Source organism: Hippoglossus stenolepis, chromosome 13 (assembly GCF_022539355.2).
Source record: "Hippoglossus stenolepis isolate QCI-W04-F060 chromosome 13, HSTE1.2, whole genome shotgun sequence".
In the NCBI taxonomy this organism is placed as follows: Eukaryota; Metazoa; Chordata; class Actinopteri; order Pleuronectiformes; family Pleuronectidae; genus Hippoglossus; species Hippoglossus stenolepis.
The window spans coordinates 16,791,090-16,813,537 of NC_061495.1; the positions used below are offsets into that span (position 1 = coordinate 16,791,090).

General features: G+C 43.4%; 1 protein-coding gene across 2 annotated transcripts; it reads right to left on the reverse strand.

Moving 5' to 3' along the window:
• Window positions 1–627: 627 nt before the first annotated feature.
• Window positions 628–17,914, reverse strand: aff3 (AF4/FMR2 family, member 3). 2 transcript variants are annotated; one of them, XM_035174537.2, is made up of 19 exons: window positions 17,665–17,914; window positions 15,794–15,838; window positions 11,500–11,574; window positions 10,700–10,733; window positions 10,546–10,603; window positions 9,557–9,608; window positions 9,195–9,229; window positions 8,830–9,013; window positions 4,557–6,518; window positions 4,049–4,179; window positions 3,633–3,807; window positions 3,446–3,549; window positions 3,235–3,298; window positions 2,413–2,549; window positions 2,248–2,319; window positions 2,047–2,140; window positions 1,919–1,968; window positions 1,594–1,799; window positions 628–1,355 (listed from the first exon to the last, which is right to left on the reverse strand). In XM_035174537.2, exons 1-19 carry the CDS (start codon window positions 17,734–17,736, stop codon window positions 1,234–1,236), a joined length of 3,672 nt encoding a protein of 1,223 aa, XP_035030428.2. In that variant the 5' UTR covers window positions 17,737–17,914; the 3' UTR covers window positions 628–1,233. The 2 variants fall into 2 exon arrangements, with proteins under 2 accessions (XP_035030428.2, XP_035030429.2); XM_035174538.2 differs by lacking the exons at window positions 15,794–15,838; window positions 17,665–17,914 and adding an exon at window positions 12,723–13,858.
• Window positions 17,915–22,448: the final 4,534 nt, after the last annotated feature.

The following is a 22,448-nucleotide window of genomic DNA, read 5'->3' on the forward strand; positions in this document are numbered from 1 at the left end:
CACAAAAAAAAATATCTGTACTTGCACACCTACACTGAGATGCCAGTTTATTAGGTACTCTTCGATGAAACTAATGGAGACGCCATTCGCTTTAGGGAGGATTTTCTTTTATCAAAGCAGTAACGGTGCCTTGATCGCCACCTGGTGGTTGGCTTCATTTCTGGATAGTGGGAGGAAGTTGAGTCATCCATGTTAATGTGCAGCCTATGGTTGAGACTGTAAAGCTGATAACTCTAAGGTGACCCTCAGGGTTAAAACTCTTTTTTTGAATGGTTCAAAGGATTTAAAACAAAAATGAAATGAATGACTATCACACTAAGTTAAAAGTGTTCCAGTTGCTTCTGATGATTTAGAATATTTTGACCCACAGATGACCTGGTAATCATCACTTTGTGATTGACGCTGTTTCCTGTTTCCTTTATGAGAAAGATCACTTTTTCTTTTGTCTCAAAACCATAAGTCTGTGCTGCTTCAAATGAGATGCACTATCATAGAAGATGGAAATGTCAAATTAATACTCCTTCACTAGATCCAAGAAATTAAACTTGAAGCCTGGATGAACTCTACAGCTTCGTTTTTCATTCAATTACACAACCACACACTCAGGAAAGGGACAAATAAGATTTGTAACTTTTAAAAGTCTGTAACTTAACTCACCAACATTTTATTCTCTTGTATTTTCTCTTCTTTTTCTAAAAACTGACATCCATCAAATATTGCACAGTAAAAACACATTAAAGTAAAAAAGTTTTTTACAATTAAGAGCCTTTTACACCGACAAGTGTTTTTCTTGGAGAAAGTGGTGAATGATTGATCGGTTTTTAAAACGTATTCTCCTGTCTTGGCCCCAGAGAAACAATCCTCTGGATAACGATTCATTCCAAAGGTTGAAAAAGGCTTCGAATGTGAGTTCTTAAAGATCCGAGAAAAGTTTGGCAAATGAATAGAGACTTTAAATCCACAGCACACACACCGCGTCAGAATAATCCAGTGATTTCGCACCTCAAGTAGGCTTTTTCACACAATAAGGCCCAGACGGTGAGCGTCACAACATCCTATGAGGATGACAAATGTCCGGCTCCATGAGTTTTTAATCCAACTCCATTTCACACAGCGCAGCAGGCGTCAGTGTTGTCCTGTCAGCTGCACAGCTGAGATCCATAGAGTTGTGTCTTCTGCGGTAAATGAAGCCTGGAGATCCAGCGAGCAGGTGAAAGTAAAATCCCTCTTTTTTTAGTTAAGTTTGGCACTGATGCGAATCCACTGAAGAGCCTGTCTGGTGAACTGGACCGTGTGAGCAATGCTACTGTGAAGAGTCAATGGCCCAGATAAAGTATTCAAGTAATTGAAGAACTCTGCAATGAGAAAAGGAAAACAAAATCTTAAATCAGTGGCTTAATTCAATTTAATTTTGGATTGGAATACGTTTCTTTTAAATATCCATATTACTGTTATTGTGTTTTGTTTGTAAATGTGTGGGACCTCCTCGAAAAAATTATATATCTCAAGGGGTTTATTCCATTAAAATGCATTTCTAACAATTATATGAAAACAATTTTTTTTACCCACGGTTATGTATCTTTGAAAATTTACCTTTATTCTCCTGTGCGAGGTTGTCGGCCACCTCCCAGTACTCGTAGCTGTACAGCACACTGTTGGTAATGGTAAGATGATTTGCTGCCATCTGGTGGATACGCTGGGGAATGCTTATGAAGGTGGGGGAAGTGCTGCCCCCATGTGAACTCCGTGCAAGGTGTTTGGCGTTGGGTGAGAGTGACGGAGGGGCTCCTTCTGCACCCCTGGGGAGTGGAAACACAGGAGCGAGAGAGCGATGGTGATCAATGAGGGTTCAGTGGCTGGGAATGGAAATAAATGGATTGAACAGAGAGGCTGTGATGAAAATGTATTATCCACCTACTTCCCAGAGTCATTCCAGCAGGGCGGTGTAGAAGGCACTTTGGGAGAACTCTGTAACGGCACCATAAACGTTATCCAGATGCTTGCACTCCATGTAAAATTGTAAATCAGACTTTTTTTCCGATATACCTTGAAATAGTCGAGCAGCACTTTGGAGTATTTCAGAGCGTGGTCCTTCTTTAACCGAAACATCTGCCAGTAAAGTAGGGCAAGGCATCGGAAACTGTGGACACACAAGCGAAGGTCAAACAAACTCAAATCACAAGCAAAACTGCGGGTTCTTCAGCGTGATGATGGATGTGGCATAAACACAGGCGATGACACACGCACCACAGAACCGCCAGCTGTTTGTCTTCCTGTCTCGCCCCAGGGCCAGAGTGGCTCTTCAGCCTCATTGCGTACCTTAAAAAACAGCCAACAGGGATATTAACTATGGTGCTGCCGGTCATGTAAACGGATGTGTCTGTTTTCTTGTTGAATTAACGTTTGATTCACCTGATGAGCTCCACTGTCTCCGAGTACATGGTATATGGAGATTTTGCCTCCAGCGGTCCTTCCTCCATGGCTTTCCCACACTCCATGAAGGAGAGAGCAGCATCCACGTAGTTCACAGCTTTCCCCAGTTTGTCCACCTGAAACAGAAAGAAAAATTCTGTAAAGCTGGAGTTAATATTAAAGAGGGAATTTAAGCGTAGCAAAGTTTAAATGTGATTTGTTTGCCTACGTTTTGTGACTGTGTCACTGAGTAACATACAGAGTGCTAATTTTACAAAAGGTTCAAGTCCCCATCAAGAATCTACTTTTGCGTATATTGTATAAAGGCTATATAAGAAAAAATAAGGCATCTTGAACGTGCATATTTTGACTCTAGATGTTTCCCGCTGCTTCTACTTTTGTGCTAAGATAGGCTAAAGGTATACACGGCCTGGACTGATCTCTCTACTGATCGAGTGCAGTGTCCTCATGATCTTCTGTAAAAACTAGGTGACATCTACTTACTCCTTGTACTCGTCAATTTTACGCCCTCAATGCTCCACAGCCACTCTCTGACTTGCCAATTCAATATGGACAAGAGCCCGGGGAGGACTGATATTAGGAAGTAAAAATGATGTTGTTATCGAACCCTTATGACAATGAAATGACATTAAGGCTCATTATTTTACAGTTCCATCACAAACTTTATCATAAAAAACTAGAAATAAAATAAAAAATTCGATTTTCCTTTCTTACTGACCAGAAAATCTTGTCTCAGCAAATAGTTGTATTTCACAATATATTTCTCTTTGTCGTCGAAAATGTAGAAGGTGAAGTTCTCACCATTGCGTCGGCTCGATGCTTCATCCTTTTAGCTTCGTGTAAGTAGTACTCAGCATGGTGTGGACTAGGAAGATGAACAACAAAGAAAGTGCAATACAGTCAGATTGTTTTATGTTATCAGTAAATCTATTAGCCTGCTGGGTCTTTATCAGACAAACCACAGACAAGGTGAGTCAGTTCTGCACTACGTGGAGTATGTGTCATTGCTCACGTTTCATATTTAGTCACGGTCCCCTGGTGTCCTGCAGGGCCCCAGCACTCAGACGGGGGCTGGGTCTGTCTGGACACTTTAACACATTCCACCTCCATCTTGGGCTGAGTACAAATATGTAGTGTAAATTAGGTTATGCAAGCAATAGAGCTGGGGTGATGTCAATAAGCAGTTGATTTGTTTTTACCTTCACAGCAGAATCTCTGGTCTTGTCTCTGTTCTTGTGGCTGTGATGCTGCTCTGAAGTCTTAGTTTTGGGAGGAGGTTTGGTGGACTCTGGGCTGTTGGACAGTGGAGACAGTGGAGACAGGGGAGACAGGGGAGACAGTGGCCTCTTGCTGTCTAAGTACTCCTCCAAGAACCTTTGAGTACACACACACACAAGCATATTTGCATTGACACAAATACACATTTGTACACACAATGAGACTTCACGCATATACTGTATATGAGACCAAACTGGGAGGTGATTTGTAGGAGGATGAGGGACTAGTTTTTTAAAGACTGCTGACAGGACAGGGTCACTTCAGGGACCAATCTGATTTCAGCTGGAGCCAGTGCACCCCTGGATGAAATGCAAAGGTGTGTGTGGTGTTTTCTTACCCATTGTGTGTGGTCTCGGTCACAAAGTTGCGCCCAGCTGTGTGAGCTAAGGGCTCTGTGCGATCCGATAGGTCTCCTCCGGCGTGGGGAAGACTCCTCTTGCCTTCTCTGTGTGACACACCGTTCTCCAACTGGACGCACACAAACGCACAAAGAAAAAACATGTCTATAATCAACACTTTCTGTGTTTCTGTATCAGTGTCATAATAACGTGTGATTTTTTCATCAAAATGCATGAATTGTTCTCTGAGAAATCAACAGAAATGCTGAAAAATGTCCTATCTCACAATGTTAAAAAGAAAAAAACGATTCCTGAGGCTGGCCTGATCCAGATCCGCACCAAAATGTAACAAGTGCTTCCTTGGGTCATGCCCCACCTCCACACAAAATTTCATTGAAATTGGTTGAGTGGGTTTTGCGTAATCCTGCTAGCAAACAATTAGAGTAACCCAGACAGAAACATTATTTCCTAGTTGGCGGAGGTTAACATAAAATACACGTTGTGTACCTTGCGTTTCCTTTTGCTGTCTTTTGTCACAGTCTCAGGTGTGTACAGGTGTTTCATGGTGTCTCTTTGTTTGTCCTTGGTTAACAAGGAGGTGGAAGGAGAGGAAGAGGGTTTTTTAACAGAGGGACCACTCGTGCTGTCCGGGACCCGTTTGAGAAGACCGAGGTCGATCTGCACCACCAGGTTTCTGAGCCCTCGCTGGGAATAAACCGTAGCCTGGTCACCTCGCCCAAACGGGACTAGGGTGTAGAGTTTTTTTCTGGCCTCGCTCTGCTGCCCCTCGCTTGGATGAGCAGTGGCACCTCTGGGGGGTGCTGCCTTGGGCCTGTTGGCGTCGGGTCTGCCCGCGCCTTGTTGCCCTCTCTTGGCGAGTCTCTTGTGGGAGGTGGAGTCAGCTGGAACCTTGGTGATCGGACGTTCGGATTCAGAATCTGAATGTGAGGAAGAGGATGAGGAGGACCGGCGATGGGGAGTCGGGCAACGTGACGGAGGAGGTGAAAGGTCCGCTTGTAACTCTCTCTCCTCCTCAGCTCTCCCACCCTTTTTCGTCGCCCCCTGGCGGTTTGAGTCGTCCTTAGGTCGGTGTTGCTTGGCTTCAGTGGGTGGTCTCTGTCTGACCTGCACTGTTTGCCATTCACGTCGATGTTGCTGCTCCTTCCTCCTGTTTTCCCCTTTTGCTGTCTCCTCTCTCCTCCTCTGCCTTTCTATCACTCCCTCCTCCTCTTCCTCCTCTTCTTCTTCTGCTGAACTCTGGATCCAGGGACGTCTCAGCAGCTGCTCCTCCGCCAGCCTCCTGTCTTCCTTTCTCTCCCCTTTTCCTTTCGGTTTTTCCCGATGTCTGTCCTCTTTCCTCTCGTGTTTTCTCCCCTCTGTTTGTGTTGGATGATCTCGTCTCTGGTCCACCTCCTGTTCTTTGGTCTGGTATATTTTCCTTGACGCTTTTGTGTGATTCACATGCACAGGTGTCGGCACTGTGGCCACCCACGGCTTGGCCCTTGGTTTCAGGCTCGGACCAGCCCTCGAGTTCGACCCACTGGCAGAATTAGCAGCAGCTTTAGAGGTAGATTGCGACTGAGAGCAGTGGCCAGCGTTGGTTTCACGACTAGCAGGAGCTAAGTGCTTTGCTCTAGTGGGGTTAAGTTGTGAGCCATGTTGAAACGGAGGCCTGGTCTTGTGGTTGGACCCGCTGCCCTGGATTTGCTCAAAATGTGAAGTGTGTTTGGCTTTGGGAGCCTCTGAGATCGGTTTAGAAACCGGATGAACGTTAGACTTGGGTCTCGATTTTTGGCTGTGATTCAGGTCAGAGTTTAAAACTGTAGCAGAGGCCTTCGATTTGCTTGGCTCTTGGTCGTGCGTTGGTCGGGTCCTGGGCCTGTGCTGATGAGTCGCCTGAGGGTGAGAACCGTTTGTGGGCTTGTTCTTGGTGTTAGGCAACGGGGGGATCCACGACCTAGCTTTTGTCCTGTGGGGATTGGTTGTTTGGACAGTTTGTGTTTGAATCTCAGGGTAGTGTCGGTGCCTTGAAGGAGACGGTAAGCTGGGACTTGGGCTTCTCGGAGGATGTGTAGGAAGGGGGCTCGGGCTGCGGCTGCCTCTCGGGCTTCCACACGGACTGAGGCAAACACTTAGAGCTGGACTGAGGATGGAGCTGAGCCTCGGGCTGGGGCTGGGGCAGGTGCTGGTGAAGGGGCTGGGGCTCGGACCGTAGCTGTAACCAGGGCTGGGAAGAGGGGTGTTGTTGTGGCTGTAATTGAACTGTGGGCTGGGAATAGGGCTTTGACTGGGGCTGTATTCCTGATTGCTGTCCCAGGACCTGGCTGGGGATGGGGCACGCTCGGTGTGGGGAGAGGGCAAGCGTCTCCTAGCGCTCCGGGACGGATCCTGTTCACTGCTGTCAGATTTTTTGTGGGACTTCTTCAGCCATTTGTCCAACTGCCACTGGGCCGCAGCGGGGTGATCAGTCTAAAGAAAGCACAGAAACAGGGAGAGAGATTAAAAATATAAATCATGAACTAGATACATTTAAAATGAAATCTATAATAATACAACAATATAGAAATAAATCCCACATTAAAATGTTCTATTTCTTATTATATTACTTTATTATTAAAGATTATGGCATGGATCTGGATCAGGGGGAACGATCCAGGAATTGTTTTTCCCACTTTCTTTAACATTGTGAGATCGGGCGTTGTCAACATTTTCTTACATTTCTCAGAGAATTGTGTGTGAATCTTGATGAAAAAATTCTGGCATATTTAGGAGACTGATTTTGTGCAGATCCAAACAAAAATCTGGATGTAGTGGATTTAAATGTGGTTTAAATGATTTTTAGTAAATAAGAAAAAAACATTTGCTCCTCGACATAAGAGCTAATTTCCTTCTTTATAATAGACACAGTTTAGTCCTGATACTTAGTATTATGATTTCATCTCTTTAAATTTACAACTTCATACTTGGAAATTTAGGACCTTTTTCTCGTAATTGTACGACTTTATTCTCAAAATCTTTTTATCCCCTTTAAGTGGCCCTAATACTCTGTTGTACTGTCAAAAAGATCTGACTGCATTTTAAATACAAGAAAGTACAATGTGCGTCTCTGTAACAGAATTATTCAACTGTTAACCATGAGTTGCAAAGGAAATAAGTGATTAGCACTCAGTGATAGTAACTTGTAACTTAAGCCCTTAAACATGCATTGAGGTATGTCTGTCTTTTACTTTGGGAGTAAATGTACTTTGTTATTTCACCTCTGCACACGTCTTTTTGTGCACTAATGTAGAGATGAAGTGCGAGCAGAGAAAAGCGTTGTGTTTAACCACATGAGGACTGACACATATTTCAAACAAGTGTGCACACACTCCAACGTTTGCACATTCCAACAGAGCCATGAATCAAAAATGTACCACATTTACTGCACCTCACAGATTCAGCTGCTATTAAAACCAACCAAACTCCAAATTACAAATTGGTATCAGGTCTAAAAAAAAAAAACTTGATTATTTAATAAAATAAGTTGAACTGACGTTAAAACCTCAGCGTGTGACAGTCTACAGTAGCTCAACATTCCCACGTTCAATAATGTCAAATGACTCACTTCATGTTTGCTTAACAACTGGCTTGGTGGCCGCAACAATGAGACGAACACGAGAGAAAGCAGGAGTTCGACACTCAAAGAAATAAATAAAAAAACCAAGGGGATACTCACGACTTCAGAGCAAACTTCTTCCTCCCTCTCTCCTTCTCCCTCTCTCCTTCTCCCTCCCCCTCTCTCTCTCTTTCTCTCTCTCTCTCTCTCTCTCTCTCTCTCTCTTTCTCTCTCTTGGCTGACCAGGAGCTAAATTAAACCTTTACTCCTCAAGTCAAACAGTTACCCCCCCCCCCACCCCCCACCCTCCTCTTCGGCCCACCTCCACATCCTCGCACTCTTTCCAGAGAAGACACTGCATCTCTTGTGCCGTCTCGCTTTCCCTTCCTCCCTCCCTCCTTTTTTTTCTGTCCCTCCCTCTTTCTCTCACTACCTGGAAGTCTGGATTTGCTGCTTCCACTTCTCCAACCCCCAATCTCTTCTCTGGGAGACACTCAAATGCTCCATGTAAATGAAAAACACATGGCGTGCACCCACCCACCCACCCCCACCACACACCCACACCCACACCCTCCCTCAAAAACACACACACTCAACTGCCCCGCTCTCTCTGTATCGGCCCAATGCCGAGCATGTTTGGTCGTACAGTCTGCTATGTCGTGTACAGGGCCTTCCATTCATAAAAGAGGAGCAGGTTTCCCCCCTTCATTCCAACGCAGAGCGCAGGTCTCACACCAACCCCCACAATGCCCCTCACCTCCACAAGCCCATCATACCCAGCGTGCTCTACACCTCTAAATCGCACGTTCAATATTTATCTGAGATAATGAAATGCAAGTCGCACACATTCCCTCGTGAGTTGTTGTTCTGTGAAAGAGGTTTTCAGTGTCGGCATGAACCCGAGTCCTGACGACTTCCACCTCCCGAGGGCTCAGCCTGTTGACATGACACCCAGGCACTAATTTCCAAAGCTACCCCTGCCCCTCGACCTCACATCCTCGTCCTCCCCCTCCTGTCCAACTCACACGCATTCCTCACTCCTCCGTCTCTCCCCACACCTGCAGTCAACTGCCTCGTGGCCACCACTCCCTGCGGAGAATTCCCCTCCGAGGCACACAAACACAGACGAGAGAGGCACGGACAGAGGAGATAAGAGAGCAGAAGTCCAGACTCGGCCTCGGTTACCTCCTTGCTGTTGCACGGCGGCTGCACGTTGGCCGGCGAGGCAGGATCTGGGTGAACGTCCGGGCTCGGGCTGCGGGAACGAGGGCTGCTGCTGCCCGACCCGACGGTGGAGTCTGAGCCCGAGGAGTCCGAGCTGGAATGTCTCACCCGCCTGCCATGTGTGTGCGCTCGCTGTGCTGACAGGCTGTCAGTCAACACACACACAAACATCAAGAGAGGGGTCAGCATAGGTACACAGATGAGAGCAGCAACACACCCACAGGCGGAGACATTGTGTTATTTTTGAATGGCACGCACGGTTTAACTTGTGTTAACAGACAGACACTCCAAAATAAACATGCACATGAAATTTTGTAATCAAGTACCTGTGTCTGTCCCAGGGCGCTGACTCGTGAGTGGCCTTTAGAGACAAAAAACAAAAAGCAGAAACGTCATCATCCACAGCAGCAGCAGCCCTGTGATAGACTGGCTACACTCGCCATACTTGTTACCTGTGCTGCTTCATTTCTTTATGTAATTAGCGGCAAAAAAGGAAATCTATCAAAGTGCCGCTCGTGCCGCGTATGGGTGTGTGAGATATTTAACACGACCAGAAAAACAGGCAACCTGTAACAAGAGCTGCCAAACACTCCAGTATTTGTTTGGTTGCACAACACAATGAAGATCAGCTGAGGTCACAACTACCAATACAGGTTTCTAATTTGAAAATTAGTTTGAAGATACTCACCCTCTGAGTGTCATCATCGTCACTGCTCAGCTTCAGGTCATCAGCGAGCATGCTGTAAACGAACAAACAAACAAACATTGCAATTGTAATTTTTTAAGAAACTATGTTTAATGTGGATTGATCATAGAAAGAATAGAATAGAAGAAGGAAATAGAGCAATACAAATTAAATTAAATAATCAAATCAAATAAGCCATTGTATAAAAATCTTTAATGCTTCTGTGAGCTTTTGAAAATGTGATATGTCAAATGTATTCACCTGATCCACTGTTTAATATGTGGGACATGATTTATCTGTACCTTGGATAAAGTTGAAATAAAACTAGTTATATTTCCAAAGAGAAATAGTTTCCAAAACCATGAACAATTTTGCATGTAAGATGTTAAAGTTAGCAATAATTTAAGTTCACACAACAAAGCCTTCGACATTTTACTAACATTATTAAATCTTTACTTGTTTATTGTTTTAGTTTTTTTGCTGTTTGCTTATATATATATTTAACTTAAAACATTTTAGTGCTTAAAATTCTCAAAAACTGTGGAAAACAATACTTTTTCCAAAGATGTTGTAAATGTTAACTGTCACTAAGCGTCTCCATTACATAACAGAGGCTGTGAGATCATTGGAGACATGCTTACACTACTGAACATGTGTTTCAAATTAAAAGGAGGATGTAAAGAGTTAACACACAGAAGCACATCGCTCTCCACTGACAGCTTCTAAGACTGTTAACTGGCCTTTGACCTGACTTATGTTACACAGGCTAAAACAAACACAAAGTTAGCTGACCGACCCCCCCCCGTATGTTGACTTCCCTTCATTCTCCCTTTCTTTCATTCGTGCATTTTCTAAATTCATTTCAGAAAACTTGGTTAGAAGAATACAACAGGTTTAGCGAGGGATTCCAGTTATTGTCTGTGTGCGTTCCACAGTTGGGGTTCAGGTACGATGACCTTTTAGTGGATCGTGTTTCCTTGAGCATCACTTACGATTTGTGAGGTGCCACATGAGGGTGACGGGTCAATCGCTGCTGAACATCCCCCCGACCTGACACAGAGAGAAATGTTAAACATTCAATAGAGAACCAGCTGTAAATCACTGCTGCTATCAGATGTGAAAATGTATCAATCAGTGAAGACTTACTTTGCCTTTGCTGTGTAGTCGATTGTTTCACGTCCTTGGAACAGAGAGAGAACAAAAAATGGTAAACATACAATATGTAACTTCGGCCACTAGGAGTCTCTCAACCAAAAAAAAATCACAGAAGCCCTATTTCCATGACTTCCTGAAACAGTGAGGGATCATGGGAGTTGTTGTTCACACCATTGCCAGATGAAAATCTACCTGATGCAAATCATTTTCATGGATGAGATAATGTATTAAAGTTTTATTCACGTTACACAGCAGCAGATATGAGGCAATAGGCGACCAAATGTCCTGTTACCTTGAACCAAATCTGGGATTTCTCTGGGTTTGAACTTTATTGGAAACATTTTGGATAATTTAAGTACACGAGTCAACCAAACATATAACATAGGTCTAGTCGTATTCATAGTACTGCTGCTCGTACAGAAAAATTATCAAAATCAATGCAGCAGAGGCAAAGATATTTAATTCCACACGTTCTTCTCCTTCGTCAAAACCTGGCGCCTGCATTACCCACAGTGCAACTCACTGACAGTTTGATTGGAGATTCAGGCGTGTCATGCTAGTGGTAGCTAATGTAGCCTTTAGCTGCTAACAGACATGAGGAGGGGGCTACAGAGGTCTGGTTACATTTATTATCTCTAACTCCACACCCCCCACATTGGTTATCTTCAGACCCAACTGATGCCGACTCCTATGACATCACTTAAGGCAATTTATCATGGAGGCACAAAAGGATTCATTAAAACACACACACACACACACACACACACACACACACACACACACATACATACCTTTGGGTTGTAGAGGATTTGTCGGGCCTGGTCACCCCCTAAGGCTTGCTGTGACGGCCACGACTGAGTCATGTCCTGCGCAATAGAAACGGGGTCAAAGGTGAATTGTGCAATGTCACTGTGAGTGATGATCTTCACATAAACAAACCCGAGGCTTCCTAAATCTGTCATCGGAGCTTTCTTTATTCCCCTTTGATTCTCTTCCATTTACACACACATACAGTGCAGAGAGTGCAGTGCATCTGACAGCTGACTCTTGTTATTAGCATAGTTCCTCCCCACCAGGGGGAGTGTGTCTGGGGGGGAAATGTGGGTCAGGCTCTGTACAGTAACAGTACATGGTTGGAATGGGAGTGTGTACTTAGCAGAGATGTTGGGATTTCTGTGTTGTTTTGGTTTGATTGATCACTATAGCTGTATCGTCCTCAAGGCATTTCAAGAATCTTCTTTATTTCTTATCTATTTGATCTGTTTAGGTTTCCCAGCTCGTCCTTTGTGTGCCTGTGATCACTCTGTGGGTTTGTCTGTGCACATGTGTACACATCCACATGTCATTGCTCCCCCTTAGGATCTATGGACGGGTCTGTGATGATTACACATATACATCTGGACTGTCAGGAATATTTACACCACTTCTTATTTGTTCACTGCACAGCACTCGACAGGAAACCAGTCTAAGTGAGACAGCTCTGTTTCCACAGTACATGGTGTGATTATTATCTCTGTTGATTAGATTGCCCTGAGCCACACTCAGACAAACCCTGTGGTTGCTGATAAAATGGGCTGATTTTGTACCAGTCGTTCAGTATTTTATCCTGATCTGGCTCCTGAGCTACATCAGTGTGGAAGCATGGGGGCCCTGTGTAATGTCATGTATACAGTGCATCCGGAAAGTATTCACAGCGCTTCACTTTTTCCACATTTTGTTATGTTACAGCCTTATTCCAAAATGGATTAAAATCATTTTTTCCCTCAAAATTCTACACACAATACCCCATAATGATAATGTGAAAAACGTTTGTTTAAAATTTTTGCACATTTATTAAAAATAAAAAAACGAAAATCACATGTACATAAGTATTCACAGCCTTTGCCATGACACTCAAAATTTAGCTCAGGTGCATCCTGTATCCACTGATCATCCTTGAGATGTTTCTACAACTTGATTGGAGTCCACCTTTGGTAAATTCAGTTGATTGGACATGATTTGGAAAGGCACACACCTGTCTATATAAGGTCCCACAGTTGACAGTGCATGTCAGAGCACAAACCAAGCCATGAAGTCCAAGGAATTGTCTGTAGACCTCCGAGACAGGGTCGTATCGAGGCACAGATCTGGGGAAGGGTACAGAAAAATGTCTGCAGCATTGAAGGTCCCAATGAGCACAGTGGCCTCTATCATCCGTCAATGGAAGAAGTTTGGAACCACCAGGACTCTTCCTAGAGCTGGCCGCCCGGCCAAACTGAGCGATCGGGGGAGAAGGGCCTTAGTCAGGGAGGTGACCAAGAACCCGATGGTCACTCTGACAGAGCTCCAGCGTTGCACTGTGAAGAGAGGAGAACCTTCCAGAAGGACAACCATCTCTGCAGCACTCCACCAATCAGGCCTGTATGGTAGAGTGGCCAGACGGAAGTCACTCCTCAGTAAAAGGCACATGACAGCCCGCCTGGAGTTTGCCAAAAGGCACCTGAAGGACTCTCAGACCATGAGAAACAAAATTCTCTGGTCTGATGAAACAAAGATTGAACTCTTTGGCCTGAATGCCAAGCGTCATGTCTGGAGGAATCCAGGCACCGCTCATCACCTTGCCAATACCATCCCTACAGTGAAGCATGGAGGTGGCAGCATCATGCTGTGGGGATGTTTTTCAGCGGCAGGAACTGGGAGACTAGTCAGGATCGAGGGAAAGATGAATGCAGCAATTACAGAGACATCCTTGATGAAAACCTGCTCCAGAGCGCTCTGGACATCAAACTGGGGTGAAGGTTCATCTTCCAACAGGACAACGACCCTAAGCACACAGCCAAGATAACAAAGGAGTGGCTTCAGGACAACTCTGTGAATGTCCTTGAGTGGCCCAGCCAGAGCCCAGACTTGAACCCGATTGAACATCTCTGGAGAGATCTGAAAATGGCTGTGCACCGACGCTCCCCATCCAACCTGATGGAGCTTGAGAGGTCCTGCAAAGAAGAATGGGAGAAACTGCCCAGAAATAGGTGTGCCAAGCTTGTAGCATCATACTCAAAAAGACTTGAGGCTGTAATTGCTGCCAAAGGTGCTTCAACAAAGTATTGAGCAAAGGCTGTGAATACTTATGTACATGTTGTATTTCCGTTCTTTTTTTTTTTATAAATTTGCAAAAATTTTAAACAAACTTTTTTCACTTTGTCATTATGGGGTATTGTGTGTAGAATTTTGAGGAAAATCCATTTTCGAATACGGCTGTAACAACAAAATGTGGAAAACGTGAAGCGCTGTGAATACTTTGCGGATGCACTGTATATGTGTAATAATTCTACAGGGAGCACAGAGTTAAAGTTAAGGTTTTGATTTAGATTTAGGTTAAGGTTTAAGTTAATGTTTAGTTTTATATTTAAGTTAAGGTTTAATTTAAGGTTGTTATTTAAGTTTGGGTTAAGGTTTAGCTTAAGGTTAAGGTTAAGGTTAAGGTTATGGTTAAGGTTATGGTTATAAGTGAGGAATAGTTATGGTTAGGTTTAGAGTCAATCCCTGGGAAATGAATGTAAGTCAATGTAAGTCCTCTGACATAATGGAGACGTTACCATGTATGTGTATGTGAACAGCCACTAGCCAGTTAGCGTAGCTTAGCATAAAGGCTGGAGTCTGGGGCAAGCAGCAGCCTGGCTGAAAGTAACAAAATCTGCCTAAAAACAACACTTATATGTGATTTTTGTGGCAGATGAAACAAGCTTTGCTCTTTCCAGTCTTTATGCTAAGATGAGATAACTGGCTGCCGGTTGTAGCTTCATATTTAGACCACCATACAGAATGATCAATCTTTTTGCATTCAACAGAGCAAATGTTAATCTATTTATCTTGAATGGGAGTATAAGACATTCATGAGAGGACACATTTTGATCAACCTGGCAAGCGACTCTCTACCTTTTCTCCTCCTCTTCTCCTCCCTCTCTCTACATTGTGCCCCCGGGGAGACAAGTGTTTCCTCTCTCTGCTCATCCTTTCACTTCGTTAACTCTCCTCCCTCAATCACCGAGGACACAGCGCCAGCCCTCACCCGTCATCCCTCCCCTCCTCCAACAACAACAAGGTTCCCAGGTGGAGCCCTATGTGTTGCTATCTGCCTCCTTCCCCTCACCCCATGTTCTGTATCCCTGTTCATCTGCTGCGCTCCTGTTCTCTGTCCCACACTGTGGACTGAACATCCACTACACCGCATGAAACCTGACATAACATGAAAACAAAGACCACTGGGATGCTCAGATCGGTGAGCTGACATTATTAGTCAATTAACTGATTAGTTGATCGATAGAGAATGAATCTGCAACTATTATTCTAATCATTTAATGCATCCAAACATTATCTGTACCGCTTTGAGGGTCACACGGAGCTGGAGTCAACCCAGCTGGTATTAGGCGAGATGTAGTGTTCATCCTGGACAGGTCGCCAGTGATAAACATTCACACTTACAGTCAGCTTAGAGTCTCCAATAACCTAACCCAGATCTGTATGTTTTTGGACTGTGGGAGGAAGCTGGAACTCCCCCGAGAAATCCATGCAAACAAGCTAAGCTGGGATTCGAACCAGTAACCTTCTTGCTACCAGTGCTAACTGGTTCACCATTTGATTGATTACTTTCATGCAACATTATTAAACATTCTCTGAATCCATCTTTTCATGTGTGATTATTCGCTGTTTTCCTGTTTTAATTTATTGTATCATATAATCAAATTGAATATTTGGAGTTTGGGACTTCTGACATGTTTACACTATATTCTGATAATTTATAGAATAAACAATAATAACATTTGTCAAAAATGAATTACAGATTAATCAATAATGAAAAGAATCCTCAGCTGCAACCCTATATGTGAAATGCTGCTGTTTCCGCCTCAAAGCAATGACGTGAATCTATAACGACCATAATGACTCAACCCTGCATAATAAATTACACAAATGATTTGTGACTAAAACACATTCGACTATAATGCATTTAAAAGGACTTGAATGCATTTAATAAGGGGTGAAGCTCATTATTGCAAAGGTTCAAAGCCACTGGGATACCTGCAAATCAAACTCGAGTCATTTCCTTACCTCCAGAATATCTTTGGCACAGCTGTTGTGTTGGCTTCCTGTTACCTGTGCAAAGCAGAAGAATGGAGGTGATGGTAAATGAAGACAGAGTCACAGGAAGTTAGGACTGACGGTTAATCAGAGGAGCTTTGTAACACCTCAGAGCAACAGATTAGTTCATTCATCAACTGGAGAAGCACCTGAAAAAAAAAGATACCTGGCAGCACAAAGCAAGTTAGACTTCTACATTACAGCCAAGTGGGTACAGTGTGTATCTCCTATACAGCAAATACAGTTAATATGCAAATATATACTCACATGTATGGAACACAAAAGAATTAATTTCTTTCACGTTTCCATCGCAAGGACACACACACACACACACACACACACATTATGAAAATCACCTTCTGAACATTGCTTCCCGCCTTTTTGCTGTACCTTTCACACACACCCTTTACTGTAAACCCCCCCACACACACTCACGTACACACAGACACACACACACGCAGTAATTGTGAAAGTTGAGAGGACGTTGATGACTCATATCTTAGAAATCACAGCTGCAGATGATCAGACGGATGCTGATACTATTGCGAGCAACTTTTCTGTTTCCTGTCCACGTTAGGCAACCCCTCTCTCTCTCTCTCTCTCTCTCTCTCTCTCTCTCTCTCTCTCTCTCTCTCTCTCTCTCTCCCACACACACATTACCTCTCTCTCTCTCTCTCTCTCTCTCTCTCTCTCTCTCTCTCTCTCTTTCTGTTGCCCTCCCCCCGTGTTCCTCTCAGTTTCACAACCCAGCTCACAATTCAAATTCACTATGTTAGCATGAAAGCCCAGAATCGTTGTGCTTGAGCATTAATTCAAGAGATAAGATTTTGCTTCTTATGCCCCTTTCTCGCCTTTTGGTGCCATCTGGGCAGCATTGGTATGCACAGTAGAAAGTGTGTGTGGTGCATCGTCCATGCATGTCGTGTGTGAGTGTGTGTGTGAAACCGTCATTTCTTGCACGCATGACTCACTAAGGTCAGTGTCTGAGTGGCTGGACTTTAAGCCTGCGGGTGGAAAACACTGTGAGAAAACTGTAGCAGCCATGAGGCCCGTAGGCGCTGAATGAAAAACATAAACACAGACGGACAGTATTTCAGCTCCCTGTGGTGGTGCTCGGGCTAAACTCTGAAGCCACTTCACTCTTACAGGCCCATTAGTTGAGTATTATCATGTGCGATGTGTTTCATACCCACTAGCATCACGGCTCTGGTGCAATACCCAGATGAGGGAAATCCCCCAGGGCCAATCAAACCACAACCCATCATAACACCTACAACAAGCTGCATGCGAGCCAGCTACACTATAACCACCTGTTGCATTCTAAAAGTATGTGCAATTACTGAAGTTATGCTCGTCTTTCAGGTTATATTTGGCACGTCCATATGCTTTTGGATATTTTCAACATTTATACTGTCATATAGGACAAACAAGACAACTGTTTTGGGTGCTTTACCTCCTTCATTCCATCCACTCTCTCAGTTTCCATCAAGTAAATCTGACAGTCTTTTGCATATTGTCTCTGAGGCTATTTTTGCCTCAGAATGACAATCATTTCACCAATCCCTATATGCACATTTCTTTGCTGCAAGGGTCCACCTCACCCCCATCTGTGTTGGGTGCTTTTAAAGAAAACCAGAGAAAGCTGCAAACTGCATCTTTGTGAAGGTTAGAGCAGAACATGCAGAGATATTATTCCATGGGATGGTTACACCTGAAGCTACTTTTTGCACAAACTGTTGACTTCACCTACTCAATGCACTAGTGTGGTGCAAGAAAATACGACCAAGAGATCAAACTACTGTCACTGACCACAGCTCCTTCCACTCCATGCTCCCTCTCACCTGAGAATACGCGCATCGGAGCAGAAAACAGACGATGGAAAGTTTCTCTCTGCCGCCGAGGACAGTCGGCATGGTTCCTGGATGGTCAGTGCTCTCCTCCGGCGTCCATACCCCTGAGGACCCGCGTCTTGAGGTGCAGTGGATGCGGACGTCTGGCCCTGACACTCCGGGCTCTTCACTCGTGGATCCTGCCCGCAGCTGCTGGAGAGTCTCCCCCTTCTGAGTGTGTGTGTCACCGGGGGAGACAGAGGGTGATGTAGGCGGGTCTGTAACGTCAGGGATGACACACGCACACACACACACACACACACACGGAGATCAGTCATGGAGATCACGACTCAGAGCGATGCTGTGACTGTGCAATGATGTATTTTCAAATGCGCAGTTTGGATGTTAAATCTGGCGGAGACACCACAGTCAGTATAAGTCATGCTTTCCAACCGACAGAGGCGTAGCTGGGAATTATATGGACCTGGGTGAATTGTTTGTTTTTGCCACCTGGGGGCAACAAGCTGTAGAGACACATATTCAATTGATATTAAAAAGCCTGTTTATCCATCAAGAAGAAGAACCCCCTTGCTGCATGTCCTCCCCCACTCCCTCTCTGGTCCCCTTCACAGCTAGCTCTCTATCCCATCCAAAATAAAGCCCGAAAAAACCCCCAAAATATAAATAAATTTTAAAGAAAAAGAACAGTGTCAACAACAGTGAACATTAATCAAAGCTGTTTTCAAACACGCCTTGAACTCTGTATATTTTCCTGAAAGTTTCTGGAGGGGCTTGAAATTGTGAAATGTACCTTTAAGACATTCTGTGTTGCCTAGACACGAGAGACCGAACGTCATCAGACTGCACATTGTATTATCAATCAATCATGTATTATCAATTGTATTATCTTATCTTAATTTGCTGTCACCTTTCAGATCACATGCACCCATTGTTAATGTAAAAAAATATTTAACAGTTAAATTCATATTAAAAAAATCCTTAGAATTCATTAATAATTAAAATAAAATAAAAAAATCGTCAATACAATGAATCAATAATCAAGTATTCTGTTCCCCCACAGCAGCTACACTTTATTCAGCCAACATTTCAAACTTTAAAATTGTAAACCAAGGTTAACAAGCAATTTTGTTCCTTTTATGAAAGTTTTAAACCAATAATTGCTTGTATAAGACACTGTTTAACATCACATAATGAGGCAAGAGAAAACTAAATGCCTTGAAAGCATCTGGACATGTAGGTGTAGTTTGAAGGCAGCCAAGAAAACTCACTTTGCTCCTGAGGACAAAATAAAAGATTGAAAAGCTCCTGAACAAGCAGGTAAGTGGAGCCTGTTGATTTTATTTTATTAACACTAGATTTCTTAATTTTATTAAAGTTTTTACAGAGTCTATACAGTTATAATGAAGCGATGTCTACGATAACACATCTCAGTGACTGAATACTGTTCATTGTGCGTCACAGACAAAATTACGTTTGATGGCTCCTAATACAAAAACCATTTGCTGTCGACACCCACTTCACTTACTCACGTAAATGTAGCCTATATCTGATTATCTCTCCTCCCTCTATCTTGGCATTGAGTGCGTTTCGAGTCCATCCATCATATTGCTTATGCACTCTGGCCTGTGGAGTGGCTCTGGGTTTCCTGGAGTTTGCCTGGTCAGAATAAAATATGCACTGACTCAGAGAGCTTGAGAGGAAGAGATGGCCACATGAAGTTTGGGCACCGATAAGTCAGGGGACTGTGAGGGTGATGAAAGTTTGTGGATTCTGAGATGTGTTTGTAGAAGCCATCTTCTTTTCTTCCTCAGCTTTTCTTTTTTTTTTTTACAAAGGGTGCAAAGTTTGCTTCCAGAAATTGCTGTTATTGATTTGGATTAATGTTTCCCCACTACCTGTGAACGGTTGCTCGGGCCACTGGTGCATCCACCCCAATGCTGAGCATGATCAATATCAACCTTTTTAGTCAAAGAGGTGATCTTTCTCAAATGTTTCTGCATACGTTTTTTCCCTAAACTTGCCTTTTGTTTAACGTTCCACAGCACTTATTTCCATCGGCTTGTCTAGATATTCCCTTGCAAACTTCTCACACAGAATTTTGAGGTGAGGACGCAGGAAAGTTTTTTCCTGTGATGACTCCTCCATGAAGGTCATATTTGTGCAGTATAGTGCACCAGAGTGTGCTGAATGTTCCTGACAGTATTCTGGAGTCAAACAGAGGATTAGATTTGCCCTTCTATTAATCCCACATGCAGTTCTCCTGAAAAGTTGGTTATTTTTGCTCTTCCAGACCTCCACCATAACTGTGGACTCCCATCTATTAATGACATTACGTCCTGCCTGAAATGCTTTGCTATCTAATCTTCTCCTGCTTTGTGAGCATCAGGTATCTTCATTTGGAGAGAATCAGGCAGATGCATAGAGGAGAACATAGCTACACTACATGGCCTTTTCCTGACGATCATTGTGAACTAAGAGAAAAGAGGGCATGATTTTTCCTGTGGAAATGTAGGGATGACCTGGGAATGGAAGGATGCATGAAGCCTGGGGCCAGCCAAACATTAGCACCCCTGGTTACGGACCCATGGTGATAAGACCTCCGAGGCACATCGGCATCCCTCGACGCTGCCTGTTTAGAACACGGATGGCCTCGAGAGTCAAGCTTCCTGACAACAGATACACAGACCCTTTGTCACCCTCACACAGAAGAGAGGGAGATGGAAAGGTGCTGTGAGAGAACGAGCAGGCCTGAGCCGGGATGTCTGTCCCTGCAGCTTTCTTTGGTTACCATGGAGATCCTGTGGGTATCCGAGATTCCTGCAGGTAGAGATGGAAAAATAAAAAATTTATCAAACACACTTTAAAAATGCTTTAGAATGTTTTGGTGGATTTAATGACGATTAATAGTACATCTGGTCAGAAAGCTTTCGTAATCAGTCTTTATTAATTGGTAACCCATTGATAAATACTCATGTCTGTGCTGATAAATATTGATAAATTCATAATTGATGAAGGTTTTTCACATTCTATTAACGCCACAGCAAACACTTGTAAGTTATCTGGATTCTAAAATATGAATGAGTCATCAATAAATTATATCTACACCTTTTGAAATGTTAAGAATTTGTTAGAAATGTTTTTCCTTAACACAAAGTACAAGTGATTATCTACTGTAGTGGTCACTGTGATAGACTTAAGACCAAAAAAGAAGAAGCAAGTGTGGTGGAAATCTGAAAATGAAGAGCAAACAAGGAAATTGTCTTTGTGTATTTATTAAGAAGAAACTCTTGCAAAAGGATCAACCCAGAGCTCCGCACGGCTCACTGTCAGAGAGGCGATAAGAAACAAAGTAATTATTACAGACTCATAATGTGAGGAGCAACCTTGGATGAAGCAGGTGGTTTCGCTACATGTCTTAGGGAGGGAAGGAACACCAGATAAGAGCTTACTGGAATGAACAATTTACACCAAAGAGGTATTGGAGCCATGGCTGAAAGAGAAAGGTTACGTGAGGATGACATTTCCACGACAAAAGTGTCCTGCTAGAGGAGGATAACACCAACCTGGCAACACAATGACAGCCTAATAATGGCTGATTTGTAAAGCATTAATAAATTATTGATTGTCCATTAATAAGTCCAGGGAACACATGCAGAGATTAGATGGATGCTAGTCACAAATAGACTGAATGTCACCATACATCACTATAAATTGACCATGAAACTTTGAAACTTGTCCATTTTAAGGACACTTTATGGACGTTTCTTCATCAGTATGAGGTCTTCTTAACTCTACCACTAAAGTTACCTCTGATATGTAGATAACTAATTGGCCATCATTAACTTGTAGTTGACACAGGTTATTAATAGGAGATAACTTGTTGTGTAAAGCTATTGGCCACCTGAAGATAACAGCATACGAGCAACAAAAGAGTTTACAGATCAGTAGATTGAGTGTGCAGTGAGCGCCATCCTGTGGCCAAAGTGATAAGTGCAGATGTGCTCTTCCTCACTACCTCTTCCTCCATTATTGTCATAACTATGTTAAATTCCAGCTTTTCATTTTGCCTCAGGACAAACACAACGAGAGAGGGTTGGATAATGTTTCCTTCCAAGGCTTACAATAATTTATTTCACTATAAAATGAATCTGCCTGTTATTGTTTTGATAAATTATGTACTTAGTGAAAAAGTAGTGTCCTAGAACCCAAGATGGCATACAACCAACAGTTTATTTTATCATTATCTATTTATTAATTCTGGCTATTTTTATTCAATTATTCATTTACCCATTGACTAATAGATTCAGCTCTTTACGTCTCGCTGGCTCAGTGGAGCCTTGTCCCAAGCCTCTCTGTGTTTGAATAATTTGCATGTTTCCTTGTTCATGTTGGTTCCAGCAGGTGATCCAGTTTCCTCCCCTGGTCAAAAACAAAACACAGGTCAGCTCAGGTTGAACTGAACAGAGTCTCTGAACTGCTTTTCAACTGAGAATCTCTTTGTCCAGGCGGTTTTCTCAGGTACAAGCAGAAACACTGCTGCAGGTACACGGATACAATGAAACTGTGCTTTAAATGAAAATGTTTTAGGGTTGGATTTGACCACTTTTGCTTATGACCCCTTAAAATAGAGTTACATCCTTGTGACCCCACAACAGAATAGGGTAAATGTGTGTTTGTGTGTGTGAGTGTGTGTGTCATGTGTGTGTATGTGTGTGTGCCTACTCATTTTTGTTGCCTCTTTGGACCTTTTCCATTATAAATTAAGCAACCTTGTC